The 21920-nt window shown below is 46.6% G+C and overlaps 2 protein-coding genes across 24 annotated transcripts in view; both read left to right on the top strand.

The window, feature by feature from the left end:
* LOC146976732 (NLR family CARD domain-containing protein 3-like) overlaps positions 1-21920 on the top strand; it is a 54928-nt gene that overhangs the window by 16855 nt on the left and 16153 nt on the right. The gene's annotated exons all lie outside the window — the stretch shown is intronic.
* Positions 1661-10706, top strand: LOC146976733 (uncharacterized). Its single transcript, XM_085792467.1, has 6 exons — positions 1661-1696; positions 2810-2975; positions 3352-3471; positions 7393-7499; positions 7700-8418; positions 10599-10706. The coding sequence occupies exons 2-6, from the start codon at positions 2857-2859 to the stop codon at positions 10704-10706; spliced, it is 1173 nt and encodes a 390-aa protein (XP_085648593.1). The 5' UTR covers positions 1661-1696; positions 2810-2856.

Genomic DNA, 21920 nt, shown 5'->3' with positions numbered 1-21920 from the left:
CTGGTCTAAGACCGAACCAGAACTCATGTGTCGCAATATAAAGTCTAGAATCTGGCAGACCGGGTCCATTTCTGCCCACGAAGAGGAAGAGGAAGAAGTTCTTATCAGGGTCTCGTTCCTTTTACCCCGTTTAAATAAAGTAGTTGCATATTGATGCTTTTATCTCACTGCTCGACTGCAGAGTCGGAGGAAACAGAAAACATCCTGGAGTTGGTGACATTCATAATTAGATGAATCACATACAGAACGATCATCAGTCCAGTCTCAAAGGATTCTGAGTGTTTGATTCATGCCCAATTGTCCTCTCTTTCTTTGTGCTGGAAAAAAAAAACCCAATTAGGAAAGGAAAGTTACAGGGAAGAGGGAAAACAACGGGAAAGAAAAAGAAAAGGGGAAATAAAAGGGGGAATGGGAGAAAGAACGGAGGTTATTTTTGTGTTGAAACAAAGTTGAAGGAAAATGGGAAAAGGAAAGTTAGGGCAAGCTAAAAGACAGGAGAAAGGAAAAGAAAATGGAAAAAGGGGAAAGCAAACAAAAAGAAAAAGGAAAGGAAAAATGAAAAGAGATGAAAAGTTTCTTCTTTGTGTTGAAGCACTCCACACTTGTAGTGAAGTTAAGTTTTGGGAAAAGGGAAAGTGAGGGCAAACGAAAAGAAAAGGAAAAGGGAATGAGAGAAGGAAAGAGGGAAAGGTAATAAAAAGGGGAAGGGGAAGAGGAATATAAAAAGAAAAAGGGAAAACAAAAAAGGAAAAGCAAACAAAAAGGGAACAGGACAGGAAGGGAAACAGGGGAAAAAACAGACAACTCATTTTCCAAAGTGCATTATTGGACAAACTGATTCATCCAGGTGTGTCTGACCATTGTGACTCAGACACACCTGGATGAATCGGTTTGTCCAATAATGTAAGACAGGAAACAAAGGAGCAGCATTAGGTTCAGGAAGTAGTGCAGCTGTGCATAGAGCCCATTAGAGGGCAGAGCAGGACAAGAAATGAAAGACACACAATGTCTGAATTCAAATCCTTCATGAGCAGTGCTTTGTCTCCGCTGTCGTCTTGGAGTTCAAAGTTTCAGTGCATATCAATCTGAGAGCAGCGGTGTAAACAAGAGGCATGTTAACACAAACCAAGAGAGAAAGACAAAGAGGTAAAGAGAGAGACTGGTGGAAAAATGTCCTATCAAGATTGTTCAGGCAAGATTTGAGCTCACAAGCTTGGAGTTGGCAAATGAACGGCTTCACCACTGAGCTGCAAAGAGCCAAGGATGAGCTGAGTTTACACTGTCATGAATACTGTCAGCATTCACACTAATAAAGATCTGAAGAACATTCACACTAATAAAGATCTGAAGAACATTCACACTAATAAAGATCTGAAGAACATTCACACTAATAAAGATCTGAAGAACATTCACACTAATAAAACAGCATAGAGATTTGAATAACAAATACATTCACACTAGCAAATGGACAAACTGATTAATCCAAATGTCAGACACACCTGGATTAATCAGTTAGTTTGTCCAATAATGTAAGGCAGGAAACAAAGGAGCAGCATTAAGTTCAGGAAGTAGTGCAGCTGTGCATTGAGCCCGTTCTACCTGTTGAACAACACACATGATTTCCTTTCCTTTGGAAGAGGGAGGAGCCAGAGGTTCTGACGGCATTTTAGACTGGAGAGAGCAGAAGTGACTGAGGGTGAGTGTTAACAAAATATTCCTCTTCTCATTATTTGTATTAATAGTAGTAGTATTATTATTGTTGATGTGTCAGAGTGTGTGAATCAGTTTGTCCCTGTGGAGTCAGACATCGTCTGTCTGTCTCATTCTCATCAGCACATGGGCTTTATGCACAGCTCCACTACTTGCTGAATTTAAACAAGTTCCTTTTTTTTCCGTCTTACATTATTGGACAAACTGATTCATCCAGGTGTGTCTGACCATTGTTGTGACTACTGAGGTCAGAGTCAGACACATCTGGATTAATCAGTTTGTCCAATAATGTAAGACAGGAAATAAAGGAGCTTGTTTAAAGCTACAGTTGGTAAGTTGACAAAAGTGAAAGTAAAGTCTGTGACTCGGTCGGAAAATTCAATACAGTCAGTTCTCTTTTATGAACCTCTGCTAAGCACCCCACACACAGACACAGACACACACACACACAGACACAGACACAGACACACACAGACACAGACACAGACACACACACACACACACACACACACACACACACACACACACACACACACACACACACACACACACACACACACACACACAAAGTAGTTCAAGATCAAGTTCACATATATGTATACAGCACAATTTAGAAAGACATAAGAAACAAGAAATACATGCATATCATCACACATACACACAAATGCATGTAGTATGCATATATACAAACATATGTGCATAGGCACACATACGCTAGCCTATACAACAATACAACAGTCACAGCTTAATATAAATGTATTTCATATAGGCATACTGCAATAATACACAAAAATTGTAAACATTAAAACTCAAAGAAATAACTTATCTTAAATTATTTTAAGACGAGGGTAGCCATGATTTGATGTTGTCATGACGTCGAGTCGGAAAGTTGGAGCTCTGAAATGATACCCGAGTATCCAAATCTGTAATGTCCAAGTTCAACGCCATTCAATTCATTTTTGACAACTCAAAGCTTGTTTTTTTTTTTTACCAACTTCCGAGTTGTTTTGTACGCAGCATTGAGCTTGTCCTTGAGTTTGTCCTTGGTGGACAGACTTCTTTCTTGATTATTTGTCTGTGTGTGTGTGTTCCTTCACAGTCAGTGTTGGTGGTTTCCTAACTGAAGTCCTGAAGAGGAGTGTTAATATGGAGGAAGAGGGGAACGAAGCAGCGTCTCCAGGATCCATCTGTCCCCCTGTGAAGGGTGACCGATCCAAAGATCCTCCTCTAGACTTCAGTCCTGGACCTGGACCCTCAGAGTCACAGTAAGAGACCTGCTACTAACCTGTGAACCTCCAAACTGTCTCTGCAACAAGAGTTCAGTTTAGAGCTTCACAATAAAATCAAAAAAGACCAAAATACAAACAAGGACACATTAAAAACAGGAACATAAGAACATAAAACCATAAAACCAGTTGCTCGGAGCAGTTGTGATCTAAAGTCCAGACAGTAAACAGGATCATTTTACAGCCTGACCGTTGAACTTCAGTGTGTAGCTACAGTCAGTGACAATCAGTCCTTCACTACAGTGTGTGGTGCTGGACGCTGATGTCACTGTAGACTTCCCACAATGCCTCTGTCATCAGAGAACTGATAGCTGCTTGATGTGATATGAATAAAAACAAGTTTGTGTTGTTGCAGAGGTCAGAACCACCGACTGAGAGCAGAGTCTCCAGGATCCATCTGTCTGTCTATGAAGAGTGACCGGTCCAAAGATCGTCCTCCAGTCTTCAGTCCTGAACCTGGACCCTCAGAGTCTCGGTAAGAGTTTCTACTGTAAACTGATCTGAAGATGATTCAGTCATTAGACTCGTGTGAAGGAAACAGAGAGAAACCAGGAACCAGATCCATCAGACTCTGTGTACGATCCCCACGTCTGAGCAGTGCTTAATTTGTCCATGTGTAGGTCCCAGAACACCAAGAGGGTGCTGTTCCGGGACCAGAAGCGATCGCATCAAGTTGGGCAGGAAGTCAAACAAAGAAACACGAGAGAATCTGGCCAATTTTCAAAATTATAACAAGAAAAAAATACAAGCACGGCAGCAGAAGTCATGAAATGGAAACATTGTAATAACTCCTGTGACATAGCATCTGCAATATGCCCACTATGGCAGTCTGAGAAATAACTGATCACATATAACACATTTGATTAACAGAGGAGGTCCCGGATCAGATCAGTGAGGCAAGGCAAGGCAAGGCAATTTTATTTGTATAGCCCGTTTTTACAAACAGTTATTCTCAAAGGGCTTTACATCCCATCATAACAACATCCTCTGTCCTTAGACCCTCACATCCACTGAGGAAAAACTCCATAGAAAACCCTTTTAACAGGGAAAATCGGAGAAACCTCAGGGTGAGCAACAGAGGAGGGATCCCTCACCCAGGACGGACAGACGGGACAGAGATGTTGTTACAGACAGAGAACAGAAAACAGTTTATAACAGAGAATGTGAGAAACATGGAAATGTTAACAACAGCTGAAGGAGGAAGCTTCTGGTAGGCAAGAGAGGCAGGGAGAGCAGGCCAGCTTAATGGGAGGACTGGATGGCAGAATGGTTCATAGGAAGAGGCAAGGCAAGGCAAGGCAAGGCAAGGCAATTTTATTTGTATAGCCCGTTTTTACAAACAGTTTGTCTCAAAGGGCTTTACATGGCATCGTAACAACATCCTCTGTCCTTAGACCCTCACATCGACTGAGGAAAAACTCCATGGAAACCCTTTTAACAGGGAAAAATCGGAGAAACCTCAGGGTGAGCAACAGAGGAGGGATCCCTCACCCAGGACGGACAGACGTGCAATAGATGTTGTTACAGACAAGAAAACAGTTTACAATTTGTCACAGAATGTGCGAAATATGGAAATGTTAGCAGGAGTTGATGAAGGCAGTCTCTGGTGAGGGGAGGGGGGGGGCAGGGAGAGCCGGTCAGCTCGATGGGAGGACTGGGTGGTAGACTGGTCCATGGGAAGGAAGGGGAGGCCGGTCTAACAGCAGGGGAAGGGGTGGGAGGGGGGGGGCGATGCAGGCGGCGGCTGGTGCAGAGAGATGGAGCTCCGGTGGATCTGCAGAAACACAGAGAGAGTGCGAGACACCAAGGCCAAACTACAAAGTACAGTAGAAAATGACAGTTCAAAAATATACTGAGGAGAGGAGAGGAGAGGAGTGGAGAGGGGAGGGGAGGAGAGGAGAGGGGAGGGGAGGAGAGGAGAGGGGAGGAGAGGAAAGGAGAGGAGAGGAGAGGAGGAAAAAGGAGAGGGCTCTGTGTAACCAGATGTGTCCCCAGCAGTCTAAGCCTATAGCAGCGTAGCTATAAAATGGTTCAGAGCTACCTGAACCAGCCCTAACTAAAAGCCCTGTCATAAAGGAAGGTCTTAAGTCTAGACTTAAATGTAGTTAGAGTGTCTGCCTCTTTGACCCATGGAGAGAGCTGGTTCCACAGTAAAGGAGCCCGGTAACTGAAGGCTCTACCTCCCAGTCTGTTTTTAGAGATACTGGGAGTCACTAACAGACCTGCGTTCTGGGAGCGGAGTGCTCTGGTAGGACAGTAAGGAATGATTAGTTCTTTCAGATAGGTTGGAGCTTTATCATTAAGAGCCTTATAAGTCAGCAGAAGGATTTTGAAGTCTATTCTAAATCCTACAGGAAGCCAGTGGAGAGAAGCTAAGGTGGGAGAGATGTGCTCTCTCTTCCTAACTCCTGTCAAAACCCTTGCTGCGGCATTCTGGACCAGCTGGAGACTCTTTAGAGAGTTTTTCGGACATCCTGACAGGAGAGAGTTGCAGTAGTCTAGCCTAGAAGTGATAAATGCATGTACTAGTTTCTCAGCATCACTCTGGGAGAGGATATTCCTAATCTTAGTGATACTGCGCAGATGGAAGAAGGCGGTCCTAGTCACGTGTTTTATGTGGGAGCTAAAGGAAAGGTCCTGGTCAAAAATGACTCCAAGGTTCCTCGCGGTTGTACTCGGGGTCAGGGTGATGCCATCTAGAGTAGCGATCTGATTAGAGAACGTGTCCCTGAGATGTTTAGGTCCAAACACGATGACCTCAGTTTTATCTGAATTCAGTAGCAAGAAGTTAGAGGACATCCAGGATCTAATGTCTTTCAGACAGTCTTGCAGATTGATGAGGCGGCTTCTGTCATCTGGCTCCATGGACAAGTAGAGTTGCGTATCATCCGCATAACAGTGAAAATTGATTGAGTGCTTCCGGATGATGCCACCTAATGGGAGCATGTAAAGAATGAAGAGGATTGGCCCTAAGACTGAACCCTGCGGTACACCATACGTAACTCTGCTATACTCTGAGTGGTCGTTATTAACATTAACAAATTGGAACCTGTCAGATAAGTATGACTTAAACCATTTTAGGGCAGTTCCTTTAATCCCTATTTCATGATCTAGTCTCTGCAGCAGGATGCTGTGGTCGATGGTGTCGAATGCAGCACTGAGGTCCAAAAGTACAAGAACAGAGACGAGACCTCTGTCTGAAGCTATAAGAAGATCATTAGAGACTTTGACAAGTGCTGTTTCAGTGCTATGGTGTTCTCTGAATCCAGATTGGAAAGCTTCAAAGAGCTCGTTGCTGTGCAGATGTTCATGTAGCTGCTCCAGGACAATCTTCTCAAGGATCTTAGAGATGTAAGGAAGGTTGGATATAGGCCGATAGTTGGCTAGGACATCTGGGTCAAGAGAAGGTTTTTTAAGTAAAGGGTTAATGACAGCCACCTTGAAGGCCTGTGACACGTAGCCTGTGGCTAAGGAAAGATTGATTTGGTTCAGAAAAGAAATGTTAATTAAGGGGAAGACATCCTTAAGTAGTCTTGTCGGGACTGGATCCAGCAGACATGTGGCTGACTTGGAAGAAGTAATTGCAGAAGTTAAGTCTGACAGGTCGATGGGAGAGAAGCTGTCCAAGTGTGTACCAAGTCTGGGAGGTGTTTCTATGGGTACTGTAATCTGTGGTCCATTACTAGCAATTTTTGTTCTAATATTAACTATCTTTTCGGTAAAGAAAGTTAGGAAGTCATTACTGCTGAGAGAGGGCAGACCAGCTTAATGGGAGGACTGGATGGCAGAATGGTTCATAGGAAGAGAGGGCAGACCAGCTTAATGGGAGGACTGGATGGCAGACTGGTTCATAGGAAGAGAGGGCAGACCAGCTTAATGGGAGGACTGGATGGCAGACTGGTTCATGGGAAGGGAGGGCAGACCAGCTTAATGAGAGGACTGGATGGCAGACTGGTTCATAGGAAGGGAGAGCAGACCAGCTTGGCAGACTGGTTCATGGGAAGGGAGGGCAGACCAGCTTAATGGGAGGACGGGATGGCAGACAGATGCAGAGAGACTTTTATTTTGAAAAATCAGAAACCAAACAGCTGAAAGAGCAGAATGATGACTTTAAAGAGAGGAGTAATCAGCGTTTCCTGCCTGTGAGTGTCTGAGCTTCTCCACAACATGTAGTGAAGCTGCTGAAGCTTCTGTTGTCAGCTTCAGTCTCCTCACACTGGACCAGAGCTCCAACACAGGTTCATTAGAGCCACAGCAGCGTCATTAGGACTCTCTCTCTTCTTTCCCTCTGCTCCTCTGGTTACTGAAGCCCCGCCCCTTGAGGTGGTGAACCAATCAGAGCCCAGATGTTGACCTGTGACTGTGACATGTTGTTGATACAGAAATGTCTTGACAGAGAGAAGAGGAGCGGTGTCTCTGTGGACGAGCAGCCGTCCTGCAGTGGACAAAGACCCAGAACCAGAGGTGAGCTGCAGACAGCCAATCACAGCAGCTGTGGACAAAGTGAGACTGAACATCTGTCTGCTGATGTGGTCATTTGTTGTTTTCTCCAGAGTCGTTGTTCCATCACACAGCACTGACATTTAAGATGATGATTCAAACCTTGTCTTTGTTGTCTGTAGTTTTTCTGTAGCTGATGAAAATAATCTGATCAGATTGTCAGACTCTCTGTCTTCAGTCTGACTCTGTCTCTTGTCTCTCAGCAGATGGTGGTCTGCAGGAGGTTTTAGATCAACATAAGATCAGTCTGAGGAGCAGATGTGAACGAGTGACTGAAGGAACTGAGGGAACAGGAAGTGGAACAGGAAGTGGAACCCTCCTCAACAGGATCTACACTGAGCTCTACATCACAGAGGGACAGAGTGAAGAGGTTAATACCCAACATGAGGTGAGACAGCTGGAGACAACGTCCAAGAAGAAGAAGATCCTCCGTGACACTACAATCAAGTGCAACGACATCTTTAAAGACTTACCTGTCCAACAGAGAGAGGACGTCTCTACGGTCTCACCTGTCCAACAGAGAGAGGACGTCTCTACGGTCTCAACCGTCCAACGGAGAGAGGACGTCTCTACGGTCTCACCTGTCCAACAGAGAGAGGACGTCTCTACAGTCTCACCCGTCCAACAGAGAGAGGACGTCTCTATGGTCTCACCTGTCCAACGGAGAGAGGACGTCTCTACGGTCTCACCTGTCCAACAGAGAGAGGAAGTCTCTACGGTCTCACCTGTCCAACGGAGAGAGGAAGTCTCTACGGTCTCACCTGTCCAACAGAGAGACAAAGTCTCTTCGAACGTTTTTGACAAAATGAGATGTAAGTTCTCTAAATATTTGCGTCTTCAACAAAGAAACAAAGTGTCTACGGTCTCACCTGTCCAACAGAGACCCATCATCAGAGTGGTTCTGACCAACGGTGTCGCTGGCGTTGGAAAAACCTTCTCGGTGCAGAAGTTCACTCTGGACTGGGCCGAGGGCTTGGAGAACCAAGATGTCAGTCTGCTGGTTCTGCTTTCGTTCAGGGAGCTGAACCTGATCAGAGATCAGCGGTTGAGTCTTCTCAGGCTGCTCCATGTTTTCCATCCAACATTACAGAAGGTCACAGCAGAGCAGCTGGCTGTCTGTAAACTTCTCTTCATCTTTGACGGCCTGGATGAAAGCCGACTGTCACTGGACTTCAACAACAGGGAGGTTGTGTCTGATGTCACACAGACGTCATCAGTCAACGTGCTGCTGACAAACCTCATCCAGGGGAATCTGCTTCCCTCGGCTCTGGTCTGGATCACCTCCAGACCTGCAGCAGCCAATCAGATCCCTCCTACATGTGTTGACAGGGTAACAGAGGTCCGAGGCTTCACTGACGCCCAGATGGAGGAGTACTTCAGGAGGAGGTCCAGTGATGAAGATCTGTCCAGAAGAATCATCTCACACATCAAGACGTCCAGGACCCTCCACATCATGTGTCAAGTCCCAGTCTTCTGCTGGATCAGTGCTACAGTTCTGGAGCACATGTTGACCACAGACCAGAGAGGAGAGCTGCCCAAGACCACGACGGACCTGTTCTCACACTTCCTGCTGGTCCAGACAAAGAGGAAGAAGAACAAGTACGGTGAGTGATGGAGGTGGAGAGGACATTTTATTAACTGTTGTTATTGCTCCAGTTCAGCTCTGATAGTGGCCGATGGCTGTGCAGCTTCCAGTCACATTCAGCTGCATCATGTTACTGCAGCAGATGTGCACAGGCGTCAGGCCAGGGTAACACCTCTGTTACTGAGAACACTTCATTCACTAACTATCAGCATGATAAGGTTGGTGGTTGTGTTATAGCAGGACTTTAACTCAGTGTCCAGGGTTTTTCCCTCAGCTCCTTAATCCAAACTGAACGTCCAAGTGCAATGAAAAGATATGAATGAGTTTATTGAGAAACATGTGTGGAAAGTGTGGAAATTACAAAAAGAAAAAGGTAACAGCCCACAGAGGTCTGCTGCTTCATCCCTCTCACCGCAGGTATTAACAAATACATTCGGTCATATTGCAGAGAAGCATGAACATCTTTACTTTTAATAACATGAAGTATTTCCCCCTGGGGACAATAAATCATAAATCTGAATCTGAATCAGAAATATACCAATACTAATGCTTCTGATCGACATGCTGATAGACTAGATGTAAAACATTTTAAACAGTCTCTTTAGAAATTTCCCCTGGAAAAGCAAAATGTAGAGTTTGTGACTAAGTTTGTGATGATCAGCTGCCAAAACAAAAAATATCTTCAACTTGTTCATTTACAACAATGTCATTTTGTTTTCACAGGTGATCAGGTGATTAATCAATCATCAGCTTCTTCAGGCTCCAAACGGTTGTCATTCTTTCGATCATTAAAAACCCACCGTCCATTGACCTCTAGTAAGGGACATGAGACGAGTCCACAGGAGCTGACGGAGGCCGACAGGGAAGTTCTTCTGAAGCTGGGGAGGCTGGCGTTTGAACAGCTGGAGGAAGGAAACATCATGTTCTACCAAGAAGACCTGGAGCAGTGTGGTCTGGATGTCACAGAGGCCTTGGTGAACTCAGGACTCTGTACTGAGATCTTCAAAAGAGAGAGTGTGATCTTCCAGAAAACAGTCTACTGCTTTGTTCATCTGAGTGTTCAGGAGTTTCTGGCTGCAGTCTACATGTTCCACTGTTTCACCAACAGGAACACACAGGTCCTGGAGAAGTTCCTGGGAAAACAACATGATGATTTAACCCTGGATGTCTTCCTGCAGAGAGCCATGCAGAAATCCCTCGGCAGTAGAAACGGTCACCTGGACCTGTTTGTTCGCTTCCTTCATGGCCTCTCTCTGAGGTCCAACCAGAGGCTGTTAGGAGGTCTGCTGGGTCAGACAGACAACAGACCAGGAACCATCCAGAGAACCATCAACAACCTGAAGAAGATGAACTGTGATGAAATCTCTCCTGACAGAAGCATCAACATCTTCCACTGTCTGACGGAGATGAAGGACCAGTCAGTTCATCAGGAGATCCAACGGTTCCTGAAGTCAGAGAACAGATCAAAGAAGAAACTCTCTCTGATCCAGTGTTCAGCTCTGGCCTACATGCTGCAGATGTCAGAGCAGGTTCTGGACCAGTTGGACCTGAGGAAGTACAACACATCAGATCAGGGACGATGGAGACTGATCCCAGCTGTGAGGAACTGCAGGAAGGCTGGGTGAGTCCAGATCAATATAATTATTGATCAGTGGATCAGATCAGTGGTTTAGTCAAGTTAAAAAAACAGTTTTCATTGATTCTCATTCTTCTTAGTTTGACTTTAAACAACGACAGGTCAGTTGTATTTTTTCTGGAGCTGTTGTCAAAGCTGTGAGCTCCAACATGGGGATTCTTCAGTTGGTTGTGTTGTTGCTGCTCAGTGAATAAAAACACATCTTTAGTGTTTTTTGTTGAGTTCATTTTGACCTTTTGGTTTGATTCCAACCTGATGAAACAAGTGAAAGCAGCTCCACTGATCTTCCTCCTCAGTGTTTCCAGCTGTTTCCAGCTGTTGGTAGGACTGTGTAGTATTAAAGCTGTAGTGTCTCCAGAGGGAGCTGTGTACAGTCTGATCAATGTTCTCAGGTGATGTCACCTGAGTCAGTGTGGGCGGAGTCTGAAGATGAGGTGAAGTTGGGGGGGGGTGGTTGTTTACAACCCCCATCCTCACTGTAAATGACTCCTATTGGTCAAAGCTACGTTGTGTACGTAGTGTGAGTAAAGTGGCTCTGTCACTGCAGACAGCTCTGAACTTGTTACCAAGGCAACAAGATTTAAGATTAAACTCACCTGTTGGGAGGGGCATCACCTGACAGACTGAGCCCCTCCCTCTTGTGTCAGATTGAACTCTGCCTATAACAGAGGTTCAACTGGGCTGGAGCTGGTGTTTCTCATCTCCAGTGAATCCAGTAGCATGTGAGCAGCAAACATCATCTCCATCAGTCTGTTGTTGTCATTGACTCTCATTCTGCTGCTCCTCTCACACACTGCACACACAGGTGTGTGACTGACTCACTATGGTTGATATCAGGCTTGGGGAGTAACGGACTACATGTAACGGCGTTACGTAATCAGGATATAAAAAAGGGTAACTGTAGTCTGTTACAAGTACAGAAAAAAAACCCGTAATCAGATTACCGGTACATTTGATAAAAACGGAGATTACTTGGCTGATTACTTCACATTTTAAAAATCAACCACAGGCTATAGAGCGGCCGTAGAAGCCACTCGCTGTCTCGTTGTATTTCAGAGGAGAGGCACAGAGCTGCTCTGCCTCTTCTGCCCGTACGGTGTGTATGTGGCTGAGGCTACACTGCCTCATTCTACTAGTGTGAGCGGCACGTTGCTTTCGTGAATTGTAAACACAGACGGCCCCTCGGTTTTAGCGTCCAGGAGTTTAGCGGCTAATGCAACTGCAGTGATGGATAACTGTACCGGAGAGGCTCAACATGAGCTTCATTTGAGGAATAAACGGCAGCTTTTACCTGACGGGAGACCGACGCCTGAGCTACGGTAGCTAACAGCTAGCAGGTTACAAACTTTCTCTCTCTCTCCCTCTCTTTCTTACACACACACACGTGCGCGTGCGCACACACCAGAGGTGGCAAAAGTACTCATATTATATCTACTACTACTACTACTACTTAAGTAGAAGTACAGATACATGTGTAAAAGTAGAAGTAGAAGTAGAAAAGTAGAAGTACTGATTCAACTCCTTTACTTAAGTAAAAGTAAGAAAGTACAGGCTCTGAAATGTACTTTCAAAGTAAAAGTAAAAAGTAAAAATGAATTTTTGCCGTTAATGAAACCTACATCATTTGATAATTTTGTTAAACAAAAAAAAGTTCAGACAGAATAATCAATATTGAAGTGACCAGAGGCAGTGTTTCCCAACGTTTGGGCCGCCACAGACTCTCACAAAATAATAACAATTAAAGCCGCAAGCGGCGATGGCGGGCCCTCGCTCGCCCATGCCACCGCGGGGCCTGAGGCACACCGGGGCCGTGGCGCGGAGCAGAAATGGAGAAAAACCTGGAAGGAGGCCAAAAATGCAATGTTTCGTTCATCCACCAGGGGGCAGTCACCGCATGTGGTCTGGTGCGTTCAGGGGCCGCCCCTCATCACTCGCGTGAAGTTTGGAGTGAATCAGACAAAGCATGAGGGAGTTATGAGCAGTTAAAGGTTCGTCCACTAGGGGGCAGTAATGGGATGCGTGCAGGTGTGTTCAGGGTCAGCCCCTCATCACACATGTGAAGTTTTGTGGAAATCGGACAAAGCATGAGGGAGTTATGAGCAGTTAATGGTTCGTCCACTAGGGGGCAGTAATGGGATGCGTGCAGGTGTGTTCAGGGTCAGTCCCTCATCACACATGTGAAGTTTCGTGGAAATCGGACAATGTTGATGTAAAATATGGTACTTCCTGTTTCCACTAGGGGGCGAATGAGTGAGATCGCCTATGAGTACATAGAAACGTTGAGGTCGTGACCCTGGACCTGTGTACCAATTTTCATGTTGATAGGAGTTCAATAAAGCCATCCAAAGGGCAAACGTATTGTCATAGCGAGGAATGTTAGCCACGCCCCCACAGGGACGCCATTACGCGTAGCTTCACAGCGTTCATAATGTAACTTCACCAACTGGTTCTGCATGTTGTAGAAGTGGAATGAAGTTGATGGGGCAAAGTATGTACATTTTCCAAATTTTAGTACACTTCCTGTTACCACCGGGGGGCGCTATGAGTTACGTAGGAAGTTAATATATCGGGACGTTCAGGGCGGAGCCATCGTTATGTCCAGCAAGTTTGAAGTTGATTGGATGAAGTATGTGGGCGTGAGAGCCACACGTATGGACATGGCGAGAATGCCAAATTCTGATGAGCGCTGGCAGCCACGCCCTTTGACCTACGGACTCACGGAGCACAAGATAAGCTCAGCTAGGTCTGGAGATGTGGTATACCTAATTTGAACGTGATCGGGCGAATGCTCTGGGAGAAGTTAATTTTTGGCGGGAAAAATCTACACCAAAATGGCCGACTTCCTGTTGGGTTGAGGTCATGAGGTCAAGAGGCTTTTTTGCATATCTGGATATAATACATATGTGTACCAAATTTTATCAACATCGGACAAAGTCAGTCAAATTCCCTATGGGGATTTTGAAAGTTTGTAGGGGGCGCTATTTCGCCATTTCGCGTCGACCATGTGCGACCACCCAAAAATATCGAATTTCGGATCAGGCCGGACGTCCGTGCAAAAGTATACGCATTTTCGCATTTGGGAAAGGGGCGAAATTGAGGCACGAAATGTCGGAAGAATAATAATAATAATTAAAGCCGCAAGCGGCGATGACGGGCCCTCGCTCACACATGCGACCGCGGGGCCTGAGGCATGTCGGGGCTGCAATGTTTTGTTCATCCACCAGGTGGCGCTAAGCAGTTGTGGTCTGGTGCGTTCAGGGTCAGTCCCTCATCACACATGTGAAGTTTGGAGTGAATCGGACAAAGTATGACGGAGTTATGAGCAGTTAATGGTTCATCCAGCAGGGGGCAGTAATGGGATGTGTGCAGGTGCGTTCAGGGTCAGTCCCTCATCACACATGTGAAGTTTCGTGGAAATCGGACAATGTTGATGTAAAATATGCCACTTCCTGTTTCCACTAGGGGGCAACATGAGGGAGATCACCTATGAGCATATGTAGACGTTGAGGTCGTGACCCTGGACCTGTGTACCAATTTTCATGTTGATACGAGTTCATTAAAGCCATCAAAAAGGCAAACGTATTTTAATGGCGAGGAATTGACGCCGCGTCGCCACACGGTCGCCATTACTCGTAGCTTCACAGCGTTCATGATGGAGCTTCACCACCTTAGTCTGCATGTTTTAGAAGTGGAATGAAGTTGATGGGGTCAACTATGTGGCATCAGTACACGTTAAGGTAAAACCTGGCCACTTCCTGTTACCACCGGGGGGCGCTATGAGTGACGTAGGAAATTAATATATGGGGACGTTCAGGGCGGAGCCGTCATCATGTCCAGCAAGTTTGAAGTTGATCGGATAAAGTATGTGGGCGTTAGAGCTGTTCGAAGGTGAAATGGCGAGCAAACGAAAAGTCGCCAAAATCCTCAAGGCCCCAGAAGCCACGCCCTTTGACCTAGAGACCTGCGGAGCACAACTTTTGATCAGAGTGGCATCTCGGTGGTCTCTAGCCAATTTGAAGTCAATCGGAAGAAATCTGTAGGAGAAGATAGATCAAACAGGTCAAAAGTTCAAATCAAAATGGCCGACTTCCTGTTGTGATTTCACCATGTCATTAAGAGGCTTTTTGGTGCGTCTTGCCATGTTCTATAAGCCCACCAAATTTCATGCGTCTAGGTGACACACAAAGGAGGGGCTGATGTTTTGAAATTTTCTAGGGGGCGCTATTCAGCCATTTGACCACGCCCATTCCCAACGACTTTAAAATATCAAATTTTTCGCCAGTCCTGATGTGCATGCCAAATTTCACGCGTTTTGGGGCATGTTGAAGCCTCCAAAAATGCGATCCTTTTGAGAGAAAAAGAATGAAAGAAAGAAAGAAAGAATAATAATAAACAGAGCAATTACAATAGGGCTTTCGCTGGGCGACTTGCAGTCGCCGCTCGGGCCCTAATTAAAGCCGCAAGCGGCGATGACGGGCCCTCGCTCGCCCATGCCACCGCGGGGCCTGAGGCATGTCGGGGCTGCAATGCTTCGTTCATCCACCAGGTGGCGCTAAGCAGTTGTGGGTGGGTGCGTTCAGGGGCGGCCCCTCATCACTCATGTGAAGTTTGGAGTGAATCGGACAAAGCATGAGGGAGTTATGAGCAGTTAAAGGTTCGTCCACTAGGGGGCAGTAATGGGATGCGTGCAGGTGTGTTCAGGGTCAGTCCGTCATCACACATGTGAAGTTTCGTGGAAATCGGACAATGTTGATGTAAAATATGCCACTTCCTGTTTCCACCAGGGGGCAAATGAGTGAGATCGCCTATGAGCATATGGAAACGTTGAGGTCGTGACCCTGGACCTGTGTACCAATTTTCATGTTGATACGAGTTCAATAAAGCCATCCAAAGGGCAAACGTATTGTCATGGCGAGGAATGGTCGCCGCGTTGCCACACGGACGCCATTACTCGTAGCTTCACAGTCTTCATAATGTAGCTTCACCAACTGGTTCTGCATGTTGTAGAAGTGGAATGAAGTTGATGGGGCAAAGTATGTACATTTTCCAAATTTTAGTACACTTCCTGTTACCACCGGGGGGCGCTATGAGTTACGTGGGAAGTTAATATATCGGGACGTTCAGGGCGGAGCCATCGTCATGTCCAGCAAGTTTGAAGTTGATTGGATGAAGTATGTGGGCGTGAGAGCCACTCGTATGGACATGGCGAGCACGCCAAAGTGAATTGAGCGCTGGCAGCCACGCCCTTTGACCTACGGACTCACGGAGCACAAGATAAGCTCAGCTAGGTCTGGAGATGTGGTATACCTAATTTGAACTTGATCGGGCGAACGCTCTGGGAGGAGTTAATTTTAGGCGGGAAAAATCAAAACCAAAATGGCCGACTTCCTGTTGTGTTGAGGTCATGAGGTCAAGAGGATTTTTTGTATATCTGGGTATAATACATATGTGTACCGAATTTTATGTGTGTATGACAAAGTAAGACGATGGCGATGCCATTGACACGTGTTTGTAGGGGGCGCTATTCAGCCATTTGGCCACGCCCATTTCCAACGACTTTAAAATATCGAATTTTTCGCGAGGCCTGATGTGCATGCCAAAATTCACGCGTTTTGGGGCATGTTGAGGCCCCCAAAAATGCGATTTTAGGGAGAATATAATAATAATAAACATAGCAATTACAATAGGGCTTTCGCTGGGCGACTTGCAGTCGCCGCTCGGGCCCTAATTAAAGCCGCAAGCGGCGATGACGGGCCCTCGCTCACCCATGCGACCGCGGGGCCTGAGGCATGTCGGGGCTGCAATGTTTTGTTCATCCACCAGGTGGCGCTAAGCAGTTGTAGGGGGGTGCGTTCAGGGGCGGCCCCTCATCACACATGTGAAGTTTGGAGTGAATCGGACAAAGCATGAGGGAGTTATGAGCAGTTAATGGTTTGTCCACTAGGGGGCAGTAATGGTATGCGTGCAGGTGTGTTCAGGGTCAGTCCCTCATCACACATGTGAAGTTTGGAGTGAATCGGACAAAGCATGAGGGAGTTATGAGCAGTTAATGGTTCATCCACTAGGGGGCAGTAATGGTATGCGTGCAGGTGTGTTCAGAGTCAGTCCCTCATCACACATGTGAAGTTTCGTGGAAATCGGACAATGTTGATGTAAAATATGCCACTTCCTGTTTCCACTAGGGGGCAACATGAGTGAGATCGCCTACCAGCATATGGAGACGTTGAGGTCGTGACCCTGGACCTGTGTACCAATTTTCATGTTGATACGAGTTCATTAAAGCCATCATAAACCCAAACGTATTTTAATGGCGAGGAATGGTCGCCGCGTCGCCACACGGACGCCATTACTCGTAGCTTCACAGCGTTCATGATGGAGCTTCACCACCTTAGTCTGCATGTTTTAGAAGTGGAATGAAGTTGATGGGGTCAACTATGTGGCATCAGTACACGTTAAGGTAAAACCTGGCCACTTCCTGTTACCACCGGGGGGCGCTATGAGTGACGTAGGAAATTAATATATGGGGACGTTCAGGGCGGAGCCATCATCATGTCCAGCAAGTTAGAAGTTGATCGGATAAAGTATGTGGGCGTTAGAGCTGTTTGAAGGTGAAATGGCGAGCAAACGAAAAGTCGCCAAAATCCTCAAGGCCCCAGAAGCCACGCCCTTTGACCTAGAGACCTGCGGAGCACAACTTTTGATCAGAGTGGCATCTCGGTGGTCTCTAGCCAATTTGAAGTCAATCGGACAAAATCTGTAGGAGAAGTTAGATCAAACAGGTCAAAAGTTCAAATCAAAATGGCCGACTTCCTGTTGTGATTTCACCATGTCATTAAGAGGCTTTTTTGTGTGTCTTGCCATGTTCTATAAGCCCACCAAATTTCATGCATGTAGGTGAAACGCAAAGGAGGGGCTGATGTTTTGAAATTTTCTAGGGGGCGCTATTCAGCCATTTGACCACGCCCATTCCCAACGACTTTAAAATATCAAATTTTTCGCGAGTCCTGATGTGCATGCCAAAATTTACGCGTTTTGGGGCATGTTGAAGCCCCCAAAAATGCGATTTTAGGGAGAATATAATAATAATAATAATAAACAAAGCAATTACAATAGGGCTTTCGCTGGGCGACTTGCAGTCGCCGCTCGGGCCCTAATTAAAGCCGCAAGCGGCTATGACGGGCCCTCGCTCCACGCCACTCGGCGTCCCCGCTACCCCCGGGCCGCTCTTCGAAAACCCCCGCGCGCAACCGGACGTGGGCGGCTGCGTCGAGGGCGGTCCCCTCGTGGAACACGCGACGTTTCGAGCAAAACGGACAACGTACGATGGAGTTACGGCAGGTTTACGGTTCGTCCACCAGGGGGCGGTAACGGGATGTGGGCCGTTGCGTACGGGGTCGTGCCCTCATCACACATGTGAAGTTTCGAGCCGATCGGACAATGTCAATGCAAAACGCGACATTTCCTGTGTCCACAAGGGGGCGTATTGAGCGAGCTAGCGTACGATCAAACGGAGGCGTAGAGGGCGGGCCCCTGATCATGTACTGAAATTTTGAAGTGACTACGACCAAGTATGTGGGCGTGGAAGGCAAACGTAATAGCATGGCGACTAAACGAGCAGTTGACCAACTTTGTCGCCCCCTAGCAGCCACGCCGTTTCACGTAGAGAAAAGCTTTTAATAGTGTTTGACCAGCTCGGTCTCCTGATGATCTGTAGCGAATATGAAGTCAATCGGGCAAAATCCGTGGGAGGTGGCAGTTCACGATGGAGCGCTATTCCTGTCGCCGCCACAAGGGGGCCATTAGCCGTAGCGTCATAGCGTTCACGAAATACCTTCACCAACTTGTTCGGCATGTTTTAGAAGTGGAATGAAGTTGATGGGGGCAACTATGTATTTTTAATTAATTTTAGCGCACTTCCTGTTACCACCGGGGGGCGCTATGAGTGATGTAGGAAAATAATATGTCGGATCGTTCAGGGTCACGCCATCATCATGTGTACCAAGTTTGAAGCTGCTGCGATCAAATCTGTGGGCGCGATAGCATTTAAACCTTTTTAGCTGAATTCGGGAACTTGGCCGTGCCCTAGCAGCCACGCCCTTTGACCTACACACCTGCGGAGCACAAGCCGTAATCAGCTCAGTCTGGAGATGTTCCGTGCCCAATTTGAAGTGAATCGGGCGAACTCCCTCGGAGGAGTTCGTTTTGCGTCAAAGAAATGCTAACCAAAATGGCCGACTTCCTGTTGGGTTTAGGGCGTGGCTCCAATTCAATTTTTGGTATGTTTGGGTATGATACAGGTGTGTGTCGAGTTTCGTATGTGTACGACAAAGTAAGCGAAATTTGTCTATGGAGAATTTCGGAAAAACTTCTAGGGGGCGCTATTGAGGCATTTAGCCACGCCCATGGGAAACGACTCTATCCGCTGAAAGAGCTCGCCATTCTTGACCCGTGGATGAAATTTCGTGAGGACACGACTTCGTTAAAGCCACGAAAAAGGCAAACGTAATTGTACGATAAAAAATCGTCAGTCGCCGCGGCGGCACACGGACGCCGTTCGTCGTATCTTCACAGCGTTCATAATGTAGCTTCAGCAACTGGTTCTGCATGTATTAGAAGTGGAATGAAGTTGATCGGGTGAAGTATGGATTTTTAATGAATTTTTGCGTACTTCCTGTTACCACCGGGGGGCGCTATGAGCCAGGCAGGAAGTCGATACATCAAAACGTTCAGGGAGGAGCCAACGTCATGTCCTTTGAATTTCAAGTGGCTACGACGAAGTATGTGCGCGTGAAAGGCAAACGAAATTTAAATTGGGATGATACACTTTCGCCGCGGCGGCACACGGACGCCGTTGCTCGTAGGGTCAAAGCGGTCATGATGTAGCTTCGCCATCCGGGTCTGCATGTACTAGAAGTGTAACGAAGTCGATTTGGTCAACTACGTATTTTTAACGAATTTTTGTACGTTTCCTGTTACCACCGGGGGGCGCTATGAGCGACGTACGCAAATAATATGTCGGATCGTTCAGGGTCTCTCCATAGATTTTTGCACCAAGTTTGAAGCGTCTACGATCAAGTATGAGGGCATGAGAGCCGTTCGTATTTACACGGCGAGCACCGAAACAGTCGCCAAACTTCGGGGCACGCCAGAGGCCAAGCGCTTTGAGCTACAGACCTGCGGAGCACAAGATAAGCTCAGCTAGGTCTGGCGATGTTCTGGACTCAATTTGGAGCCGATCGGGCGTAACCCCTCGGAGGAGTTCGTTTTGCGTTTACAAACTTTGAAGCAAAATGGCCGACTTCCTGTTGGGTTTCGGGCTTCGCCAGAAAAGGATTTTTTGTTCATCTTGCATTGATAAATATGTGTGCCGACTTTTGTCCGCTTTTATTAACGTCATTTTTTTCCCTATGGGTTTTTGACAAGTTTGTAGGGGGCGCTATTTTGCCATTTGGCCACGCCCACATGCGAGACCACCACTCAACGCTAAGTTGCCACAGGCCCCACGTGCGTGCAAAATTTCGTCCGTTTCTCGGCTTGGGAAAGGGGTCGAAATGGCCTTCGAAAAAAATAATAATAATAATAATAATAATAAACATTTGCATTTCAAGATAGCGTTTTTTCCCTGCCAGGTCACTTGAGTACTTGATTACTTGCTTGGTTACTTGTTGCTTGTCGGTGATCGGTGTGGATGTCGAATTACAATAGGGACCTCCCTGGGTCGTTGACACAGGCTCGGGCCCTAATTAAAGCCGCAAGCGGCGATGGCGGGCCCTCGCTCGCCCATGCCACCGCGGGGCCTGAGGCACGCCGGGGCTGTGGCGCGGAGCAGAAATGGAGAAAAAACCTGGAAGGAGGCCAAAATTGCAATGTTTCGTTCATCCACCAGGGGGCAGTCACCGCATGTGGTGTGGTGCGTTCAGGGGCGGCCCCTCATCACTCATGTGAAGTTTGGAGTGAATCGGACAAAGCATGAGGGAGTTATGAGCAGTTAAAGGTTCGTCCACCAGGGGGCAGTAATGGGATGCGTGCAGCCGTGTTCAGAGTCAGTCCCTCATCACACATGTGAAGTTTCGTGGAAATCGGACAATGTTGATGTAAAATATGGCACTTCCTGTTTCCACTAGGGGGCGAATGAGTGAGATTGCCTATGAGTACATAGAAACGTTGAGGTCGTGACCCTGGACCTGTGTACCAATTTTCATGTTGATAGGAGTTCAATAAAGCCATCCAAAGGGCAAACGTATTGTCTTAGCGAGGAATGTTAGCCACGCCCCCACAGGGACGCCATTACTCGTAGCTGCACAGCGTTCATAATGTAGCTTCACCAACTGGTTCTGCACGTTTTAGAAGTGGAATGAAGTTGATGGGGTCAACTATGTGGAATTAGTACACGTAATGTAAAAACTGGTCACTTCCTGTTACCACCGGGGGGCGCTATGAGTGACGTAGGAAATTAATATATCGGGACGTTCAGGGTGGAGCCATCATCATGTCCAGCAAATTTGAAGTAGCTACGATAAAGTATGTGGGCGTGAGAGCCATTCGTATTTACATGGCGAGCACCGAAACAGTCGCCAATGTGAATTGAGCCATAGCAGCCACGCCCTATGACCTACACACCTGCGGAGCACAAGATAAGGTCATCATGGGGTTTTGATGCTGGAAAACAAATTTGAAGTCGATCGAGTGAAATCCCTAGGACGAGTTAGATCAAACGTAAGTAGTGGAAATGTCCAAAAATGGCCAAAAAATGGCAAAAATTGAAAATTAAAATCAAAATGGCCGACTTCCTGTTGAGATTTTACCATGACGTTAAGAGACTTTTTTGTGCGTCTGGGGATGATGAATGTGTGTACCAAATTTCGTCTGCCTACGACAAAGTAACCCAATAGGCGAGGGCAAATTTAAAGTTTGTAGGGGGCGCTATTTCGCCATTTTGCGTCGACCATGTGCGACGACCCAAAAATATCGAATTTCGGATGAGGCCGGAGGGACATGCAAAGTTAGACAACTTTTCCAGTTTGGGAAAGGGGCGAAATTGGGGCATGAAAAGTCGCGTGAATAATAATAATAATAAGAATAATAAACATTACAATTTCAATATAGCATTTTTCCCCCTGGGTCTTCCATACCACATGATTACTTCACTACTTGATTACTTTGGGGTCACTTGCACATTGGGGTCACGTGCACGTTGGGGCAT

Source organism: Trachurus japonicus, chromosome 12, assembly GCF_045865225.1.
Source record: "Trachurus japonicus isolate A0001 chromosome 12, Traja_1.0".
In the NCBI taxonomy this organism is placed as follows: Eukaryota; Metazoa; Chordata; class Actinopteri; order Carangiformes; family Carangidae; genus Trachurus; species Trachurus japonicus.
The sequence above is the reverse complement of the archived record's forward strand: the minus strand, read 5'-3'. Positions and strand labels throughout refer to the sequence as shown.

Excerpts from the sequence above, each read along its gene's own strand:
- LOC146976733 (XM_085792467.1), top strand. The coding sequence starts at position 2,857 with ATGGAGGAAGAGGGGAACGAAGCAGCGTCTCCAGGATCCATCTGTCCC. Across the intron at positions 7,500-7,699 it reads TCACAGCAGCTGTGGACAAA|CAGATGGTGGTCTGCAGGAG; the intron begins GTGAGACTGAAC and ends CTTGTCTCTCAG. Across the intron at positions 8,419-10,598 it reads TGACCAACGGTGTCGCTGGC|ATGTCAGAGCAGGTTCTGGA; the intron begins GTTGGAAAAACC and ends TACATGCTGCAG.